The sequence below is a fragment of the Chiloscyllium plagiosum genome, unplaced genomic scaffold, assembly GCF_037043375.1.
Source record: "Chiloscyllium plagiosum isolate Xiang-an unplaced genomic scaffold, Cpla_swu_hap1 HiC_scaffold_7, whole genome shotgun sequence".
Lineage (NCBI taxonomy): Eukaryota > Metazoa > Chordata > Chondrichthyes > Orectolobiformes > Hemiscylliidae > Chiloscyllium > Chiloscyllium plagiosum.
In genome coordinates, this window is record NW_028270145.1 from 62,722,797 (window position 1) to 62,745,964 (window position 23,168).

Consider the following 23,168-nt stretch of genomic DNA (forward strand, 5'->3'; position numbering starts at 1 on the left):
GGACACCAATTTAAGACTGAGATGAGGAGGAATTTATTTTACTCAAGGAGTGGGTGTCTTTGGAACTCATTACTATACAGAGCTGTGGAACCGAGACCATGTATATATTTAAGGCTGAGATGCCTTATGTTGGGGAATCAAGAGTTATGGAGAAAAGGCACGAAAGTGAATGCGAGGAATGTTAGATCAGCCATGATCCTATTGAATGGTAGAGCAGGCTCAAGGGGCTGAATGGCCTACTCCTATTTCTTATCACCTTATGGTAACATGTTCTCACTGTCTTTTGTTGTACCAGTTTCAATGTGTGAATCCCTTTGTGTGTCTTTATAGAATTGTGTGACTGCCAGTACGTAGTTTTTTTCGTTCAGCAGTCTCTTTGAAGTAATGACATTTCTCCAACTCTTGTTTAAATTTACTACTTTTGGGCTCCTTTGATGCACAACTTTACATTTTTATAGGCCACTCCTCAAATCTACAAATTCTGCAGTTTTGGCATCTTATCCTTTACTCATTTATAGACTCTAGTTTACATTTCTACAGATAAATAACCTCTGACCTTTAAAAATTGACTTTTGATCCACTTTTAAATTAACATCTCATTCTCCTTGGATAGCTTTAATTAGCTGCTTTCAGTTGTTGAGGTACCTTTCAATGGAATGTTTACACAGTTTGAGGATTTTCTTTGAATGTATCAAGTTGATCTTGATGTTCCTTGTTCATTGCTGTAAGCTTTAGTTAATTTCTGCCAGTAGAGATAGGAGATTATCCATACGACCCAAACAGTTAATGCTCATGAGTCTTCAAAGTTCTGAGACCTCTTTCATGCATGACTGACGACCCAAGGAGATGGCTCTCCTAAGAATATTCTCCTAAGGTAAGTCACCTTCATTCTTGGTGGCATTTTGCCCCACTGCTTCTGGTCATTTATAAGAGAAATGAAGGATCTGCATGATCATCTTGTGGTCCTAGGGATAAAGTTTCTGCAGTAGCAATTCATTCAGCACACCATGAAAAGATTCGAAGCAACACAAGCATTTCTGTTTGATAAAGAAGAGTATTGATTATTAATACCATACAAAGTATCACTGATCTCTCTCCCATTTTGCTGAGAAAAAGCTTGCATTTTCCCTCCCACTCTAATTTGAATACTTCCTCCACCCTGAAGTTGAATGGGAGACAGACCTTAATCAGTGTAGAGTCCAAAAGAATGGACAAATATATCCCTGAATCAAATTTAAAGTAAGATTCCTTGCCTTTAAGCATGATGTCTGCATACCAGAGATCGTCTTGCGGCACTACACCTTTGTCTAAAAAGAATAAATCTTAAAGAAACATTTTGGAAGGTTCACTAGACTGATTCCATTGATGAACGGTTTCCTATGAGAAATGGTGAGCAGGTTGGGTCTGTATTCATAGAAAACTGTGAGGTGACCTAGTGAAAGATAAGATTCAAAGGGGACTTGATGAGGTAGATGCTGAGAGGATGTTTGTTCTCTTTGGGGAGTCAAGAACTAAGAATATAGTTTGAAAAATAAGTGGTTTCTCATGTAAGACAAAGATGAGGAAGTTTTTTTTCTCTCAGTGACATTAGTCTTGGGGTTTTTCTTCTGTTGAGGGCTGTAAAGGCAACATCAATGAATATATGCATACTGGGTTAGACAGACTTTTGATGTCCAAGAGAATCAAAGATTATTGGTGTGGATGGACACAAGAGTGGAGTTAAGGTCAGAACTAAATTAGCCATCTTATTTAATGGCAGGGAAGGATAAATGGGCCAAATGTCTGGTTCTATTAACAAATATGGATTTATTAACAAAGAATGCAGACCTAACAATTCAACTTAATTTCAGCAAGAATACAAGATTTTGTGTTTGCAATAGAACCACATTGCGTACCTTATCAGTTAATAAATTAATAAACTATTGTGATCAGTAATTTGAATTTTTGTTAAAAGATTTCCCTCAATTCCTTTTTGTTTTAGTTGATGAGTGCAATCCAGAATGGCGCAATATCTGGAAATAGGTTGGATATTTTGATGAAATCTGCGGAAGAGAATCTGGTTAATGAAGAGCCTATTCCTGTGCACCGCAGTGGAGGAGGCTTGTGAGTCTTGCTCCCTAAATTGGCTAAAGGAGAAAGCAAGAATTTCTGTTGCTGATACAACTGCTAACTCAAAGCTTGTTGCGGGACTTTTCTTTGCATTATTTGGGCTTTATCCTGTTGAACATACAAAGTGCATGAAATTCTGTGACTTCTGTCTCAACATCTTTTCCTTTGGCCATTGTATTTCATAGCAATCTGATTATTGCATTATTTTAGTAAATTATTCAAATATAACATCTTTATATTCAGTGTAAATTTTGATAAACTTTAAAATCTTTTATATTTCAACAAATGAGTTAATGCAGTATGGAATAATGGATCATTGTGCAACAGTTATCCTCCATCCTGCTTGTGAAGAGGGAGAGTATATGTCTGTGCCAAGGTGATTGTAAAGTAACTTTAAAAATGTCTTAAGGATTTTGTTTGAAGGGCATTCTCTTTGGGAAATAAGTTCTCTCCATTCTGCTCCTGGAAGATGAGTTTTGATATAATATAATCCATTTGCACTGTCCATTTCAGCTATTTGTTTATTGCACAACTTTGATAACCCAATGGCTTTAAATATTTCATTTTGTAATCAACAGTTTTCTCATGCCAAAATGGGGTTTATCAAAGAAGACCGTACTTATTCATGTGTCCCACCTCCTAATCTTCAATTCTTCTTTCATAAACTTTGGTTAGAATTGATGCAAGTATAATGTTTAATAATAGGTTTACAAGGAGTCACTGATTTTTCTGGCTTAATGGTCTAGATTTTTGTCATTGGCTTTGGAATCATGTTCAGCAGTTTGCTGATATTGTGTTCCTGAAGTCTAAGTGCATGTCCTCACATCTATTATTTTCATCCTGTGGAATTGGGGGCGGGTTGGATGAGGACTGGAGTCAGGACCACGGCAATCCTTTGCAGTCCCTGGGTAGGGACAGAGACATAATCAAAGGTCATCTTCATTCACTGACTATTAGCTCAATCTATGGACGCCCAAAAGGCGTGACAACCTTCGCTCACCATCCACTCTCACCAACACTTCATGCACCCTCCAGTATCTCCCATGTCTGTTTCATACATTCAAACCCCTGCCATACCCTGTCATATCTCTAATGCCTGCTTCATGCTCCCACTGTTTCTGCTATTGACACAACCGATAAGCCTTCTAATAACACTGGAAAATCTTTAAAATGATTATGAAATTTGAAAGAAAATCCATTCAGACTCTAAACAGGAATTATAATTTGTCCTGAAAATACTCTCTACTCTAAAATGCTGATGAATCTGTTGGCATAAATATTTTTGAAAGCTTTTTTTTTTAATCTGTCCAAAAATTGACAGTTAAAAAAAGTCCCAAGCCCTCTTCACAGCTATGTAAACAACTTCTGCTGAGCCTAAGTCTATTTACTATGGATTGGAGCTCAGCCATATTGAGATTCTATTGGACAACTGAATAAACAAAATTTCCACAAATAAACAAATTTTTTTCAACCGCTTCAATGTTCCAATCAAAGAAGTCTGTTCACCTCTTTCAAATACTCAACAAATGTCTCAACTTTAAGTCAATATAAATATTATAGCACATTGTCCAGATGACACATTAAAATCCAATTTCCAGTACTTTTGACTGTAAAAGGGTATTTTAACTACTGGACAATTTGCTTGAAAACATCTGAATGCTGTCACATCCCTATTAAAGAGAGAGCCCTCGGAAAAATCACTGCAATAAAAATATACATACATTTCATGCATCATTACATTAGCACATTTGAAGTTGTCAAAAGCTGTTGAACATATTATCAAATGGTTCCCAACTTCACCACGGGCTTCTCTAAGACATTCAACCTAACTGATCTAATTTGTTTTACAAAGGCTCCACAGTCTGACCCACCTCACTGAGAATATCAATATTGAGGAAATTCTCAATTCAGCAGACATTTAAAAGATTGATCGTGACTTCACGGTCGGGTTGTGTCGGGTTGTCACTTGCCACATGTTCAGCACTGATCAACGTGGAGGTAGACAGGAATTGGGTGAGAAATACGATTTCATCTGCCCAATGTGTGTTTTCATAAGTTGGCAAAATCCAAAACTGAATTGTAAAAACTGTTTCATGTCACAACAACTTATTGAGGGAGAGATCTGTCCTGTCATCCAGGCAGCTTTTTCAGGCAAATAAAAATCATTTTGGGGCACAGCTTTCTGTGACTTAAGAGACCCAGAAATATTATTTTGAATTTTAAAATGTGTTCGCTCCTTGACTGTTCTAGTGAGATACCCAAAGACTATTTCATGCACATTTCCATGAAACCTGTCACCATTCAACAATTCAAAAATTAGGCCAGTTCTGCTGGAAATTCTCTCATGCGTTTAACCATTGGCCATTAAAGGTACTGCTGGAGACTATTGGCAAAAAGTTAGGTCAATCATTTTAAACTTACTCTTGCATTGTCTTCTTCCATTCGAAAGGTTTACTGGAGACCCAAACTTTCCGTACAGTGACCAGTTTACTGTGTCTGGAGGCTTGTCAGTCATTCAACCTTGGCACAACAATTAAATGAGGCCCAAGATTCACAATATTTGGGCCAAACGATTCCAGTACATTTCATTCACACACGGGTTGTGCTCTGGTTGACCAACTAATTTCTCACTCAATTTTCTTTTAGATTTTCTGTTAAAATTGCAAAGTGTCATTCTCTTAGTGTACACTTCTGTTATGCTTATTGACCCAATTTGTTCTGCAAATTGGAATAACATTGGCAAACACATTGCATCTTTAAGTGCAGGAAAGAGATAATAAATATGTGAAAAATTTGGAAGATATGATGGGATGGATGTTGGATGCATTAGAAGATTAGGCTGCTGTCAGATGCAGAAATGTTTGCAGGTATATAGCAACAAGGTGATTCCATTAAGGTCTACGGAAAGGAAGAGGGCAGAGACCGCAACTTTGAAAACCATGATAATGTAAAACAAAGAACTGCTGTTGCTGGAAATCTGCAAAAAAAACCAAATTGCTAGAGAAATTTAGCAGGTCTGCAGCATCTTTGGAGAGGACCAAGTCTGAAGAAGGGTCACTGGACTTGAAACATGAACTTTGAAAATCATAACTGCCCTTCTGAGCTTTCCACTTGCTGTGAAAGCTGCTTCCCCACATAAGCCACACTTTAAATGCCTTCAGAATCTTGCTCACCTTATAAGACCCTCGTTATTATTTATACAGGTAGTTTCTGTCTGAATCCAATATATACCTCTTTCAGCATCATTATTGGTAATGGTAAAATCAGGGATTGGTGGGAACAAAGCAGAAAATAGAATAACTGCTATTGAACTGCTCTTCTACTCCATTTCCCTAGAGCATGAAAAGTTAAACTAATTCCTTCCCAACACTACAAGCTTCATATGGCAAAATATTTTACACTGTACTTGTATTCATATGTAATAATTTATGTAGCACAATACACATAATAGAGTCTGTGGGACAGAGGCCAAAGCCTTGTTCTCCAGTGGGATGGGATTTGGTGGAGGTGACAAATGTTGAATTCTTATACACTCAAACTTCGCTGTTTGGTTTCTATGGAGAATATCCCTGTAGAGGACGTCTTCTACTGCCTGATCAAGCTCTCAAACATTATTCCTGTAACACCCCTATGACTTACAAATATATCTAGGCCACACTAGTTACTTCTTACTCAGGAGATACATCCCTTTCTTCATGAGTAACGTTACTTACTATTATCCTGACCATAAGATTGTGGATGAGAAAAGCAAGTTTGTGAAATATAAGCATTTAGTTTCAGTGGTAGGGTAAAGCAATTTGAAGGATTGTATCACAAAGTACTGGTATTTTGAGCAACACAAATGATTTTGGAAACATTAAGTGTAGTGGACATAGGATTGTTTAAGTCTGGTCACAATTGATGTGTGTCTGTGTACTTCTGTGGTTCATGTAATACAATATCTACTAATAACTGACCTGAAATAATTCAGCTTAAGCTTATAACTCACCAAAATTATTTGAGTTAGAGAGGGTATTAAATTCATATTCCACTAGATGGTGTATTGAAAAGCCGTTTATTCTTTATGTTTATTTCCTTTTTGGCGCACACAATTTTGTGTTGTCATAGTATTAAAAATTGCAGAATTAGCCTTTCTCATCACAACATTTAAAAAGAACCAAGTAAATGTCCACATCTTTCCAACATTCTTGGCTCCCAATACCTCCATACCACACCTCACCATATCTTGCATCCACTACCAAAGTAATCCAATCAGTTATAATTAATGAAGGTGGTTTAAAAGAAAACTTAAATCTGTCAGTGTTTTTTGGCATTTTCCTTGACTGAATTATTCATTACAATGTTAGTGCATTGGCATGCTGGTTTCTGTTTACCACAGTTGCCTTTATGCTTTTTTCCAGTTATTTTTGTAATTAGTGAACCTTTTAGTTTGCTTGCATTTCGTAGAATTCCAATACGTTCAAATTATGTGTTGAACTTTATTGTAACTATTACACTTAAATCAGAAATACAAGGCAATAGGTACATTTGCAATTTAGAATATTTTTATCTGAGCACGTATTAAATAGACACACCACTAATGCGGAATTCAAGAAAAAGTTTGTTTTGTACTCAGATGTCACCATTTAGCATACTTATCATTGCATGTCGGAATATTTGGACATTCATTAGCTGCTGCTTTTATAGTGTGTAAACTTTGTGATTTACGCAGAAAGGAAATTTATGTCCCTCAGAGTCCCATCTTATGTATGTAAGTATTTCCATACACTGTATCTAGTGAAATACTAAACAATTTGTGGACTTTCATTAAGTTTATAAACATTAGCAATATATATTTAAAATATTCATGCACTGTATTTATGTCTTATGTTTAATGCTATTTAAAGTGAAAGCACAGATAGTGATTGTTACTGTAAAAATGTGGACCATTCATTGCCGTTTAACATTAAACTCATTCAGAAATAGTTTTTGAAAATTTGCAGGAAATTTTTCAACTTGAGTTAATTCATGAAGTTTGCACAGCTCTTGACTTCCAGTTTTCTCAAGAGTCAAGTTAATTCTGCTACTGCATTTGCATTAGTGCACATTAAAACAACATCTCATCAGAAAAGTAGTGGTAAATCAAAGGCCAGGCTGCTAATATTTATAGGATTCTAAACAGAAATGCAAGTCAATAAGTACATTTACAACTTATGATTTTGTTTTAAAAAGTATAACACAAATTAAACATTGTTTTTGAAATTTCCACAAGAATGTGTTTTGTAATCTGAAATGTGAATTCCTTTCACACTCTTAGCAACATGCCATGAATTCTAAAGGCACATTCTTATTATGTAAAATGTATTCCATATGATAGCACTGAAGAGGAAATTTAATTTGAAGAAGACCTTAAAAAAAAACACCAGATTTTAATTACATTGTACTGAAGATAAACCAAAAATTTTGTTTGTGGCAAATGATGCAGAAGATCAAAATATCTTTACACATGGCTGTTCTGCAGAATTTTGTTGTGAATAAAGCTGTTAACACTGTGATGACTTTTAACTTTTGTATCTTTTTATTTCTAACAAGTAAAATTATGGGTGTATAAATGGACTGCGCATAATTTTGGAATAAAAAAGAACATTCGTAATGTGCATTTCTTTTGATTCATTCTTGCAAAACTCTTGTATAATTAATGTGAATCATATTGTGTAAGACATTCAGCAATTATAGTCTCTGTATGTCTGAAAATTAACTGAGTATCTGGAAAACTATAGACACATTGTGTGATGAGTGCTGTTAGCAGTAACTACTTTCGATTCTCACATTGAAGGTATGTAGAGCTATTTTTTTCACCTCAGCAGGGCTTCTGAAGTTCACTCATGATGGATACTGAGTAGATTGCCATGGAGGCTGAAAGGGCATAGGTTGATGGGTCAGGATATTGGTTGGCATTGTGGCTAGAAGAGACACAGAGGGTGGCTGCAATTATGTGGGGGCATGTGAGGTGGTGACAGAGGAATATGAGTGCGGGGTTGTGGCATGAAAGCTCGAAAAAGTCCCAGAGTCAAGCCATTACAACAGCCCACCTTGGCACTTGGTTTGATCTCCTTCTGGAGGCACTGGCCCTGGCTCTATAGCACAGGTCTATTCCATCCCTCCCAGATGATTGCACCACTCCAGACAGTTTACCATCTTTGGAGTGCTTGTCCAGGCGAAAATCTAAAGACATGATGTCCCCTTTAGTTTTATCATTCTATGATGATAAACAAATTGGTGATAATTTAACTAAATGTAATTCAGGCCTCATTTTAAAGTATTGCATTATATCTTTTGATTTTATTTTTATTACTATTTATTTTCCTGTAATAAGTCCTTATCTATTTTTGAGTCAATGAAGTAAATTGTTGCACTAAATTCCATTGTCATACCAGTGATGACACATAAGGACTCCAACTATGAAATGAGTGTAATTTGACAGCCAGAATGATAGTTTCCATTAAAAGTGGACAGAATTTGCCAAGTCCTGAATGAGATAGGCACTGGCGAATCCATTGGTAAAAGTTGGTGAGAATAGAAAAATTAGAGTTTCAACATCAAGGGAGAAAATGTGATTATCTACCCAAGATTTTAATAACGAGATGAGAATAGGGCTAAAGTGGTGAGATGAAGACTTGCCTGAAATAATTGGGTAGAAATGTTTGGGAAACTCAACTGATGGCAATGCAAGGAAGAATAAAATGGAAAAGAATTGGGGGTTATCTCAATTGATAGACTAAAGTTCTGTATTATTCTGTGAAGAGCTACTTCTGTTTCCTTCCACTTTTATCCAAACCCCAAAGATGCAGTGGAAATGAATAAATTACAGTTCCAACACCCAGGGTAGGTGAAGAACGTGTTTATTGTTTCCTGTCTTAGGAAGCGAGCTGTGCTTCTGAGCAATGTGAAGCCAATAAAGAGGCATTTGTATTAATCAGGCGCTTACACACTACAGGTTAATGATGCCTACAATCACAGAATTTTGCATGTGAACCACATACAGTAACTAACTATGTCAAATACAAATTCTGGGCACAAATGATCTTGACCATGTCATTGGTCATTATACATTGATCATTGATATCTCTGCAAAACAGAAATAATCACAGGTGCCTTTAAAAGTAGCACCTGCAGGTCGCAATTCATGAAAATAATCCAAGGTCTCCAAGGCTGCGCATGGGTGTAGAGTGGATTTCCTCTCATCTTGAACTTTTAAGTATTCAAAAACACGATTGTATGTGCAATATTGCCTTTCTTGGGTGATTATGTGAGGGAGGGTGGAGGATGGGGAAGTGGGAGGGTTGGGGTTGGAGACACAAGATTTCAATAAGCTTACTGGATTTACAATACTCTGCAGTATTTGTCAGATATAGCCTGTGTTACATACATTAGAATAAGATCCATGTGTTAAGGGTCCATGGAGAGGCATTCCATGATCCTATTTGTTAGAGTCCTCCATGTCCACTGTGCTGAGAACCATGGTAAACTCTCAAGTCACATGTGGTGTGCACAACACTACTGCTCACATTCACAAGGAAATATTTTGTCTCTGATTATTTTCCATATGGATTCATTGGCCTGTGACCAATAGATCCAGTCACAGCAGGGATTATTATGAAGTGACTGTAGTGACAATGAAGACAGAGAGAAATTGTGGAGGAACAAATGCACCAACAGGTACAGGATCAGCCACAACCTGAACAGCCTCCACATGAAGGTATCGCAACTGAAGATTACCCTCAGAATTTGTAGGAGGTACAGGAGGTTCAAAGTCAATCAACTTCAAAGCCATTTCCTCCAGATGAGTGGCGGTAGTGTTATCACAGATGGAGGAGTTCCTAAGACATTGTCATAGGACTCTGTCATCTTTTGGAGTAGGACATGTGATCTGTAACTTATACTGAGTAAGTGCCTGATTAATATAAATGCCTCTTGAACGGCTTCACATTGCTCACAAGTACAGCCTGCTTCCTCAGACAGGAAAAAAATAATACCATCCCGGAGGCCACCAAGGTGACAGCAACTGCTAATTTTTATGCAACTGGCTGCTTTCAAGGATCAAGAGTGTGGTGCTGGAAAAGCACAGCAGATCAGGCAGCATCCGAGGAGCAGGAGAATCGACGTTTCGTGCATAAGCCCTTCATTATGTCCAAAACGTGATTCTCCTGCTCCTAGGATGCTGCCTGACCTGCTGTGCTTTTCCAGCACCACACTCTCAACTCTGGTCTTCAGCATCTGCAGTCCTCACTTGCTCCTGCTTTCAAGGATCCAATGGAGACCTGTGTAGGATCTTTCAATCTTTAACCTACAAATGCCTCAAGACTGTTACTGGTGCCATTTGTATCAGATCACTGCTTCACCTTATTTCCTCGTGTCGAAATCTTAGCTGCAGCCCAGGTAGTAAGCCTTAGCAACATAGCTGGTTTTCCATGGGAGAAGGATGCTATAGATTGTCTACACAATGCAGTGGGGTGCCATGTCACAACACAGCTGGCTTCAACAACAAGGGTTCCATTCCATCAAAGTATGAGTCATCTGTGATCATAAAAATCACATCTTAGTTGTCTGCAGCAGATATCCTGGAAGCTGCCATGCTGCCCATATCCATGAGAACTCTCAGGTTCCTGTTTCATTTCAAGTGCTGGATGTTGTTCAAGGGTGGTTATTTGCGGGACAAGGACTACTCTGTGCAACTAAGCCTGATGATTTCATTGCTCAACCCCTGTTGTGAGGCCGTGTAGATAAAATACGGTTCATTGCTTCATTAGGAATATTATGGAGTGTAGCTTTGACTTCCTGAAGGTAAAATCCAATGCTTGGATTGGACTCTGGTGGGGTGTCAGGCAGAGTATCAGAGTGCTCCATGTCCCACTGCACACTTCCAAAGAAGTGTCGTTGGACTCAATATGTTTCTCTCTTCACAGATGCTGCTGGATCTTTTGAGTTCCACCAGTATTTTATGTTTTCATTATTGAAATTTATGTGACTGGCTCCTCTGAAAGAGCTGCTGAGGCCAATGTGGAATGAAGGAGAACAATACAACACAGGAACAGGCCCTTCAGCCCACTTTAACTGCACTGACATATGATGCCTTTCTAAACTAAAAACTTTTTGCCTCTATGCTGTCCATTTCCCTCTATTCCCTGCCTATTTATATATCTGTCAAGATACCTCTTAAACATTGCTATTGTATCTGCCTCCACCATCTCCTCTGGCAGCACACTCCAAGGGCTTGCCCCACCCTGTGTAAAAAAACCTGTCTCTCATAGCTCCTTTAAACTTAGCCCCTTTTTCCTTAAACCTATATCGCCTAATAATGACATTTCTACCCGGGGAAAAAAGTCTCAGATAATGCACTCTCTCCATGCATGTCAATTTTGTAAACTTTGACCAGGTTGCCCCTCATCCTTTAATGCTTACGTGAAAACAAGCCAAGTTTGTCCAAACTCTGCTCACAGCTAATACCCTCCACACGAAACAACATCCTGGAAAATTGTTTCTGTATCGTTCCAAAGCCTCCACATCCTTCTGGTAGTGTGGTGTCCAGAATTTATGCAACATTCCAAATGTGGTCTAACCAAAGTTCTGTACAGCAGCATGGCTTGCTAATTTTATACTCTGTGTTCCCTGACCTACGAAAACAAGCATTTCATATGCCTTCTTGACCACTTTATCCACTTGTGTTGCCACTTTCAGGGAAGTGTGGACCTGTATGCCCAGATCCCTGTGTATGTTGATGCTACTAAGGTTTCTAATCTGTCCTATCCTTTCTTCCTGCATTAGATCTTCCAAAATGTATCACCTAGCATTTGTCCAGATTTAACACCATCTGCCATTTTTCAACCCAAGTCTCCAGTCTATCTATATTCTGCTGTAGCTTCTAGAAATCCTCCACACTAGTTGTATCTCCTCCAATCTTTGCGTCACCTACAAACTTACTAATCAGACAACTTGCATTTTTCTCCAAATCTTTTATATATGTATTACAAACAACATGGATCCCAGCATTGATCCCTGCAAATCACCGGTGGCCACAGATCCCTAGTCAGAAAAATATCCTTACACCACTGCTGTCTGTCTTCTATTAAAAAGCTAGTTCTGCATCCATCTGATCAGCTCACCACGGATCCCATGTGATTTCACCTTTTGTATCAGCCTGACATGAGAGACCTTGTCAAATGCCTTGCTAAAGTCTATATAGACAACTTCCACTGCCCTGTCTCAACTCAACCAAATGTATTAAGCCTGATGCTTTTTGTCCCAAATCACATCTCTTCATCTTGTTTCCCTGGGACACAGTCAGTGTTGCAGCCCAGGCAGTAGGTGTCAGCAACTTAGCCGGTGTCTCTCATGTGCAGAGCATCATGAACTGCATACACATTGTGCTGAATTCAACAATGAGGAGGGATTTCATTCCATCCATGTGCAAATGATCTGTATCATTGGTACTACTACTTAGAAGTTTGCGTTCAGTACCTTGGGAGTAGTCATGATGTATATAACCTTGATAACTCATATATTCCTGCTGTGTTTGAGGGACAAGATAGCTTACAAGGATGGTTACCAGATACAGGGGCTACCCACTGCAGTCATGGCTGATGACTCTGTTATATCATCTCCTGATTGAAGTAGAACATAGATACAATATTGTGCATGTTTTGACCATGGCCAAAGCAAATGTTAGGTCTCTTGAAGATGAGCTTTCCACTGATTGTTTAGTCTGTGAGGGAGTTGACCATCGAGTATTATATCATCCTAGCATGCTGTTTTCTGCACATGTGATGGATGCTGAAGAGCTGGGAGACTGGTAGCAATCTTTCAAGGAGGACTTTGAGCTTGAAGAATACAACCTTCCTATAATTGAGCACAGCAGCATCATGTACAACAGGCCAGACAGGTCTTAATAGATACCCAGTTCCAGTAGATAAGAACTGAGTGCAGTGATCGTTTGTTAACTGGAAAATTGTTGGTGCCGAACATACAGGCAGTTTGCTTCTGTCCCAAGAGTCAAATGGAACTTCGGTTTGTTTAATTTCTGTTCTCTTTGCTGTTGGTGAATAAAGGTAAATGTTTTGAACTATATGAATCCTCCCCAGTATGTGAATGACCCACATTAAGCAATGAAAACAAAGGCTAGACTACAGTGTGCATTGGGGAAAGAATTGTGTTGACTTAGAGTGGGAATTGTAAGATGGGTATGGCTAACGAAAGGTAAACTGTGTGGCCTCATGCTTAAGCAATGACTGGCCTATGAATGTGAAGTTATGTGAGCAAGGAAGTGTCAGCCATGCCACCGATATGATGTGTTTGGTTTGTGACAACTGTGCTACTAGGTTAACAGTGAATGTCAACTCCAGTATTCCAGCACTTTACCGGATGCGTGGATGGGGGTCAAAATATCCTGGCAGTGACAAGAATCTGGCTAGTATCAGATGAGAGGAGCATTTTAGAGACGTAGTGCATAAGCAGTAAGGTGAGCAGTGGAGAATTGCATGAGTTAACATGCTGGGGCTCACTGACAGAAACCCTCCTCAAATGTAACTCATACTCCATAGGTTTCTGTTAAAATTCAGCCAACATTAACAACTGTTTGAATTCTTTAAAACACATTATGCTCCCAGATTCAACAATGACAAGATGTGATGCTATGTGGGGGTCAGAGAAATTATAGCCCCCCCTTCAAGGTACTGAACTAAGAATGGTTAGCATTTGCAGCTACATTCATGATGTAGCTGCAGTTACAATGAAGTCAATCAGACAGGTGCTGATATAAAGTGACAATACATTTACAAGTGTGAGATTCTATTTCCAATGAAGTGTCATTAATGCTACCTATATTTCTTCAGAAGCCATTCATTTTCTTTTCCCACCTACTATGTCTACTGTGATGAACTATTCCTGGCTGGCTGTGATTGATCTGGTGCATAACTGATCTTTACATTTCGCACAGTGAGGCAAATCCCAGACGGTCTCAGCAGGGATGTGAACTCCTACCCTTGGTGAGTGCACAATAGCACAACGCCAAGGTGTACACATAATGGAGAATTGTATGAGATGAACTCACAGAGAGAAATCCTCCATGAAGCTCACAAAATTAACACTTAGCTGATTGTTAGTAAAATGAGGGGTAACATTTTCGCATAGAGGGTTGTGCGTATGTGGAATGAGCTGCCAGGGGAAATGGTGGAGGCTGGTCAAATTCAAACATAAATAAGGCACCTGGCTGGGAATATGGATTTGAGGGATAGGGACCAAATGCTGGCAAATGGGACTAGGTCAGATTGGGATCTGTGGTCAGTGCAGACAAGTTAGACCGAAGGGTTTGTTTCCATGCTCGATGACTTTATGATTATGTTGGCGGGTTGTGTAAAAACATGCAAGATTTTTAATGTTGAGTTGTGTATCTGTACACAATGCAGCGAGATGAATTATCAAGTAAAATTTTTAATCATTATGTGGAGGAGTATGTTTTCAAATTATTGCCTGGACATGCAACCAGACTTGCATACCAACTACCCATTACCAAACCTGATTGGCATAGAGCTAGATCCTAAATAACTGCAGAATGCAGTAAACTCCTGGGCTGGTCAGATTTTGAAAGATTTCTCACATTCTCTAATTTTGAAAGTTCCAATCAACTGAGTCTGCTAGTCATGAACGTAAGCACACACACTGGCTTTCATACTATTGAGGTTTGTCATCCTGTATCTGCTACTTCAATTCTAAGGTCAAATACATTTCAATGATGTAAACCTGACTTCCTCCATTCAGCATGTCAGTCGTGCTTTGGTGTAGGAAAGAAGATGCAGCTTACTTTTCCCTTAGAACAAATGGTTGTTTGTTGGGTACCTTAGTTTCTGATGTATAACTGGGCTTGACCTCTCTGCAAATGCTAAGCATCTCACACTCCTAGGGCTGTGACATATCATCAATCGTAAGCTGATAAAAGAGCTCAGTATGGCATAACACCAGACCTGTTGAATGACTTGATACTGATAACCAACAGGTCAGAGTATTACCATCTCTTAATCTGAGATTCATTCAAAGTTGCTTTTCTTCCACTGAATTTATTTGTTATCAGTAGAAGGTAGTGGATACACCTCGAACTTAGTGTTGAAAAGAGCTACTTCAAGCTGAACTATGGCATGTTTATTATGATTGGAGATGAGTAAATGACTTTGGTCACATTATAAATTGCCACACAGTATTTTACGTACCCATAATGCAGTGATGAGTTAAAATGTCCTCAACATCAAGTAATTTAAGCAATCTTCTAAGCTAAAATTTTCCTGCTGCGCCAAAACATATCTGGGATAAGTTGGCTTTCTTTATTCACTCATGGGACGTGGGTATTGCTGGCTGGCCAGCATTTATTGCCCATCCCTAGTTGTTTTTGAGAAGGTGATAGTGATCTGCCTCTTGAACCATTGCTGTGTATGTGAACGAGGGAGACCCACAATGCATTGGGAGGGAATTCCAGCGATAGTGAAGGAATGGCAATATATTTCCAATCAGGATGGTGAGTGATTTGGAATGGAATTTCCAAGTGGTAGTGTTCCCATATATCTGCTGCCCTTTTCCTAGATGGAAGTGGTTGTGGGTTTAGAAGGTATGTCTAAGGATCTTTGGTGAATTTCTCCAGTGCCTCATGTAGATAGTACACACTGTAAGTCAGTGTCAGATGGTGGATAGAGTGGTTGCTTGTGGATGTGGTGCCAATTAAATATGCTTCATGAGTGTTGCTGAAGGCTGCACTCATTTAGACAAATGAGGAATATTCCATTACACTCCTGAGTTGTGCCTTGCAGGTGGTAGACAGGCTTTGGGGAGTCAGGAGTTGAAATACTCGCCACAGTATTCCTAGCGTCTGATGTGCTGTTTGTGAGCACTTTGTGTATATTTCAAGACCAGCAAGTTTCTGGTCAATGGTAAGCCACAGGATGTTGATAATGTGTGTTTTAGTGACAGTAATGCCACTGAATGTTAAAGGGTGATCTCTTATCAGATATGCCCACTAGAGATGGATAACCATTAGTGAGTTAGTTGGTCATGCAAGGAAGGGAAACTCAGCCTATTTTCAGAATATCTTGTGGTTTTTCTCCTGCTTTGTGCCTCATACTTCCAGTAAGGTTGACATTAATCACAAACATGGCAACCAGATTCTGAATGATGCATCAGACTCCATCTTTTGAATATCAGTGAGGCCTTTGTATCTCGAGGAGCTGCCTCAATGATTGGTTTGTTAAAATGTTATGAAAATCTTGAGAATTGGTCACGAAAAACATTTTTAGCTTTTTTATTTCCTGTTATTGATGGTCACAGCATAAAATCAGATTTTCTTTGATAACATACCGATATGTCAAGATTATTATTCCTGGTGTGATATCAAGTTTTCACTACGTTACACATATTCTAATGAGGTTACCATGGCCCACCACTACATAGTGATGCTGAGAATGAAAGTAATGACTACAGTTGTAACCATTAATGGGAACTACTTAAATGTTCACACAACTGGATTTTACTTAATGAAGCTTATCCAGCTAAATCAATGATAAAAGCTATAAAGAAGAGTCAAATTAGTGGCCATTGAAAGCCACTGTCGTCAACCCATTATAAACCTTAATCTATAACTGATGTAACTGATACATAATTTTTCTTTTCTGAGAAAGCTCTTTTTTTTTGCCAAAAATGCAAGTTAGCACATGAAAAGGACAGCTGGATTGTAATATACTCTTTATAGTGCTGAATTAAATTCAATAGTAAATTAGTGCAAAATAGATAGTTAAACTAATTGGTATTTAACAGTTGCTGAAGAATGAGATTTAAATATTGGTTAATTTAATTGTGATCAATTTTAAAATATTTCTGCTGTGGTTACAACACAGTCTGCACTTTGTTCATGTATTTGCAGTGTCCTAGTTAGTTCAGTCATGTAATAGCCTCACTGTTTTCATTTATTTAGTATTATTACTTATTATGTCAATATGTCAAATATGATGTCACCATTTTCCCCAAAAATCAGTACTGAATGAATGAGATGAGTGGGACTTCTAAATAGCCAACAAATGAGAAGACTCACGCTCACATTACTCAGCTTTGAAATAATCCAAGGTTTATGGCATAGACTTGGAGGGCAAGATTCTCAGGCGGTGTTCAGGATTGCATTTTAGCTTCAAATAGGATTAGAAGCCTACCTTGTGTGGGGAACAGTGACTCATCTGAAATGCTCCTCAAATTGGCCAACTGTTTTCCGGTCAAAGATGGTGCATGAGCTTTCAGAAGAAGAAGTAGTCTGCCTTTTTAGGGGATAGAGAATGTTACCCTCTCTCCAATGCCTTTAACTTTTTAATGGAAAAACCCTTTTCAGCCATTTTACTGTTGGGTGAACCTCATCATAGTAGCCTATGGCTTCAGCTGTGGTCAGGCAGACAGGGAGGGTCCGTACACTTGTCTCTGTGCAGATCCCGTGGTCCACCATTAGGAGCCCATGTCCAGTCACCTGCCCGATTCCCCAACGCCTCCAGGGACATGAACAATATGCCTAAATGGCCATTAATTGGTGAATTAGTTACCTGTTTCCTGCAGTATTCCCCATTCTGCCTCCAGCAAAATGGCCTGAGGGTGGGATTGACTTGGGGAGTTGGCACATGGTCAATGGCATAACATTCTCTGCTTGTCTCTATTCCTGCCTGTGTCCTAAAGATTTACCCTGAGATATTAAGTAACAAATGTCTCCACACAGTGTTTTAAAATTAATCATACTCAGTCTTGTATAGGGTGTAAAGGTCTGGAGGAGCTACTGTTGAGGAATGTCTTCATGATGACATTGTGTGGACTTTGCAGGAAGACAACTTAGGGTCTTGATGGAGTAAGATCTATCATCTGACCTTCCTTATATTCTGTTACAATGTCATCACGCCAGTGTAATTTGTATCTCATTGCTACCATGTATGTTAGCAACAGATGAAACTAGTTGTTTGATGCCGCTACTATGCAGGACCAACATGAATTAGTGTTCGCCATCAGTAGGCTGCTACCATCAAGCAAAAAGACATTCTAACTGACACACCAAAAAAGAATGTGATATGTGAAATTTAATGCCAGTCTGATGGTAAGTATGTAGAACAAATATTAGCAAATTCAATCAATAGACAATAGACAATAGGTGCAGGAGTAGGCCATTCTGCCCTTCGAGCTAGCATCACCATTCATTATGATCATGGCTGATCATCCTCAATCAGTATCCTGTTCCTGCCTTATCCCCATAACCCTTGATTCCACTATCCTTAAGAGCTCTATCCAACTCTTTCTTGAAAGTATCCAGCAATTTGGCCTCCATAGCCTTCTGGGGCAGAGCATTCCACACACCCACCACTCTCTGGGTGAAGAAGTTTCTCCTCAACTCTGTTCTACCCCTTATTTTTAAACTGTGCCCTCTGGTTCAGGACTCACCCATCAGCGGAAACATGCTTCCGGCCTCCAGAGTGTCCAATCCTTTAATAATCTTATACGTCTCAATCAGATCCCCTCTCAGCCTTCTAAACTCAAGCGTATACAAGCCCAGTCGCTCCAATCTTTCAGCGTAAGATAGCCCCGCCATTCCAGGAATTGACTTTGTGAACCTACGCTGCACTCCCTCAATAGCCAGAATGTCTTTCCTCAAATGTGGAGACCAAAACTGCACACAATATTCCAGGTGCGATCTCACCAGGGCCCTGTACAGCTGCAGAAGGACCTCTTTGCTTCTATACTCAATTCCTCTTGTTATGAAGGCCAGCATGCTATTAGCTTTCTTCACTGCCTGCTGTACCTGCATGCTTGCTTTCATTGCAATCAAACAGCAGATCCCTTCAATTGTTTGCAATAAGCAAAATTTTTACCATACACAATTGGCTCATGTTTACAAAATTAGCAACACAGTATAAAACATTAGATCTGATTCTGCAATTGGGCAATATCTCTAATAATCCAGAGTACACAAATAATTATGCTGATAACTAATTTAGGATTATATGTTGGGCTCTCAGCGTAGGTCAGGCAGCATCCAGGGAGCAGGAGAATCGATGTTTCAGGCCTAAGCCCTTCATCAGGAATGAGGCTTCTGGGCCAGTGGGGCTGAGAGACAAATGGGAGGGGGGTGGGGGGAAGGTAGCTGACAATGTGATAGGTAGATGAAGGTGGGGTTGAATGTGTTATGTCAGAAAGGAGGGTGGAGCGGATACGTGGGAAGGAAGATGGACAGGTCAAGAGGGTGGTGCCGAGTTGGAGGCTTGGGACTGGGATAAGGTGGGGGGAGGGGAAATGAGGAAACTGGTGAAATCCACATTGAAGCCATATGGTAGGAGGGTTCCAAGACAGAAATTGAGGCTTATGCCTGATTCTCCTGCTGCTCGGATGCTGCCTGACTTGCTGTGCTTTTCAGACACCACACTCTCAACTCTGATTCCAGCATCTGCAGTCCTCACTTTCTCCTAGTTGGTTTTGGGCTCTCAGGGTAGTTGTATTTGTGTGTATTGAAAGGTACATATATTGATGTACAGAATCTTGTACTTTTCAGACAGAAAGGACATGTAGACATTGAAACTGCTTCATTTCAGCAAAGTAAATGGCACCCATTCTTTGGTTCATTTCTCAGGCCAAAGCCTTGCCCAATCAGAGTCAATTTATTTTCTCCAAAATGTAAACAAAGCTTGGCAGTTCATTGTCAGTCATCATTAACTAATGCACACTCCATGGTAATGCCTCTACTAATCAATGTTCACTTAGTAACCAGTCAGCATTTTGTTCTCATATGGTATAAATGTTGTTATCCCATTGTATGGGTATTTCTTTTGCATTGTCCTGATGAGTACAAAATGGAAGGATTTGATAAAATCTTACTTCAGCAATACAAAGTCCCATATACCTGCTTTGATTTCTTAACCTTTAATGTTTTTGTGTGGCAAAAAATTACATATTCCAATTTTAGTTTTCAAATGACCTAACGTCAGCAGTATTTTAGTGGGGTGAGAGAGATAAATTTAACCTTAACTTTGTGTGAAATAATTGTGATACATGTTAATAATACCATATTTCCTTGTGTAAAAGTCGATCTCGTGTAAAAGTCGACCCCTTATTTTTGGCCCAAAAAGCTTGTACTTTCTATATATCCAATGTCGAAGTCGACTATACTATATCACATTATAAACTCTTACAAAGGAAACTGCATGTTCCCATTAACCCACTTAAATGAAATTGCATTCATTCATTCATACCAGTAACTCTACTCATCGTTCTTTGTTTACTATATTGCATCTCTATTCATTTACTCATTTATTCATTCATAACTCTACTTAGCCCACTTGATTTACTACAGCATGCTTTGATTTATTCATTCATTCAGACCGGGACTAAGTCTATCGGTATTTATCGCACTTTTTTTTAGATTAGATTACTTACAGTGTGGAAACAGGCCCTTTGGCCCAACAAGTCCACACCGCCCGCCGAAGCGCAACCCACCCATACCCCTACATTTACCCCTTACCTAACACTACGGGCAATTTAGCATGGCCAATTCACCTGACCTGCGCATCTTTGGACTGTGGGAGGAAACCGGAGCAAACCCACGCAGACACGGGGAGAATGTGCAAACTCCACACAATCAGTCGCCTGAGGCGGGAATTGAACCCAGGTCTCTGACGCTGTGAGGCAGCAGTGCTAACCACTGTGCCACCGTGCCGCCTTTTGTTCACTCTACATCCAAAAATTAATATTGTTAAAAAGTTAATTATTTTAATCGTGTTATTATATCTGAATAAAAGTGAGATATATTTGCAACATATATCTTTAATTCTTTGACAAGTTTGTTAATGTTGTTGAGGTTCATTACATACAAGAGTAAATGGAAGGGAAACAGAAGAATTTGGTGAGAAAGTTCAAGACACTTATACGTTCAGAACTTAATAAATGTTTCATTTTAAGTGTGCCATTATATCAAGCCATGACTATGCTAAACAGTGTGATTTTGCAGGATTTCGATGAATTTTTGACATGTTAAATTTTTGTGTCGGTATGTATAAATAAAATTTATTCCCAGTAATTCATTCCTGTTTCTCTTGCTTTTATCTAGTAATTACTTTTACCGTAATTCATTGTGTTTTTCTTCTTTACCCAGGATTAGTTGAGCAATCAAATCGACTTCTGCTAATAATATGGTATTTCGAACTGCAGCATGAATTTCAACCCCTCAAAACTAGTGCCCATGAACCCTTAAAGATAGCCCCAAAAAATTGACTTTTACACGAGTATATACGGTATATTGGTATTATTATTTGGAAATTTGGGTTTGAATGTTGAAAAACCAGATATAGCTTTAGATTTGATCTGTATTCTGTATTGTGTGTTTTATATTGTAATATTATACATTAATAATCTGGATAAAGGAACCAAAGGTATTGTTGCCAAGTTTCCAGTTGACACAAAGATAGATGGAGGGATAGGCAGTCTTGAGGAAGTGGTGAGACTACAAAGAACTTGGACAGGCTAGAAGAACGGGCAAACAAATGATAAATGGAACACAATGTGCAGAAGTGTGAGGTTATGCACTTTGGTAGGAAGAATAGTGGCACATTCTAAATGAGGAAAGGCTTCAGAAATTGAAGCATAAAGAGACTTAGGAGTCCTAATTCAGGATTTTCATAAGGTCAACGTGCAGGTTTAGTTGGCAGTTAGGAAGGCAAATGCAGTGCTAGCATTCATTTCAAGGGAACCTGAATACAAGAGCAAGAATATACTGATGAGGTGGTATAAGGGTCTGGTCAGACCACATTTGGAATATTGTGAGAAATTTTGGGCCTTGTATCAATGGAGAGACGTGCTGGTGTTGGAAGTGTCCTGAGGAAGTTCACGAGAATGATCCCAGGAAAGGCTTGACATAAGATGAGTGGTTGAAGACTTTGGCTTTGTACTTGATGGAGTCTAGACAAATGAGGGGGTGATTTCATTGAAATTTACAGAATATTGAGAAGCCTGGATAGATTGAATGTGAAGAAGATGTTTCCACCAGTAGGAGAGAATAGGACCCCAGGGGACAGCCTCAGAGTGAAGAGAAGACCCTTTAGAGCTGAGTTGAGAAGGAATTTCTTCAGTCAGAGGGTGGTGAATCTGTGGAACACATTGCCACAGAAAGCTGTGGAGTCCAAGTCTCTGATTGTATTTAAGATTGTATTTGGGTTCTTGATTAGTAAGGGGGTCAAGGTTATGGGGAGAAGGCAAGAGAATGGAATTGAGAAAAATATCAACTAAGATCGAATGGCAGAACAAACTCATTGGGCCAAATGCCCTAATTCTGCTTCTATATCCTATGGTGTTAAGAGGAGAGGACATTAGTTTAGTCTTGTTTTAGATTTATTTTTTGTTGTCTGAAGGGTTGTCTAAGATTTATTGATACATGCATTTTTAAGTGCATTAGAAACAATTATGTTCGCGAGAACAAATGGTTGTTGCCTAGAACCAAGGATGTCTGATGATAAATGGAAACAGGAGCAGAAACCAGTTAATTTGGAAAGGTGGTACAGGGTGATTTCAAAAAGATGCAGGTCATTCAGTGAGAAAAGGCCTGTGAACAGGTGCAGAGCTGTTTGGCAGTCTCCAAAATAGTCAGGGCAGCAGAAAACAAACTTGAATGATTTAGAATTTGGCAATAAGAAAGCTCCAGAAATCAAATAGGGCTGTTTCAATTGACTAAGGAATTTTAAGTTGGGGTCAGGATGACCCATCACTGAGGTTTGAATATCTGGAAGATTACTATTGATGGCTACAGAGTTCATTTTTATTTCTGATATTAGTAGTAAGACTGTATCAAGTAGTCCTTGCATAGTGTAACATATTTCATTTTTTATGTTTATTTTCTTAAAAGTACTTTGTGAATATGTTCAGTGACTGCCCATTGTGGTAATCAAGCAGAAAAGGTGTCTAACAAACCAGGTTTCGTGTTGGAATCTGGTCTGTCCAGTATTACCATCAGCGAGATCACAACATATACTTTTCACATCTGA

The 23,168-nt window shown here is 39.0% G+C and overlaps 1 protein-coding gene across 6 annotated transcripts in view; it reads left to right on the top strand.

Annotated features, from left to right (window-relative positions):
- The window catches only part of gpd2 (glycerol-3-phosphate dehydrogenase 2 (mitochondrial)), a 152,105-nt gene that overhangs the window by 122,364 nt on the left and 6,573 nt on the right, over positions 1 to 23,168 (top strand). For 5 of the 6 annotated variants that reach the window (XM_043693788.2, XM_043693790.2, XM_043693789.2 and 2 more), the window contains one exon: positions 1,982 to 7,745. The exons of the other annotated variant lie outside the window; for it this stretch is intronic. In XM_043693788.2, coding sequence (XP_043549723.2) covers positions 1,982 to 2,107 — 126 coding nt within the window. In that variant the 3' untranslated portion in view covers positions 2,108 to 7,745. Of the gene's footprint in view, positions 1 to 1,981; positions 7,746 to 23,168 lie in introns of those variants that run through there. 6 annotated transcript variants of the gene reach the window in all.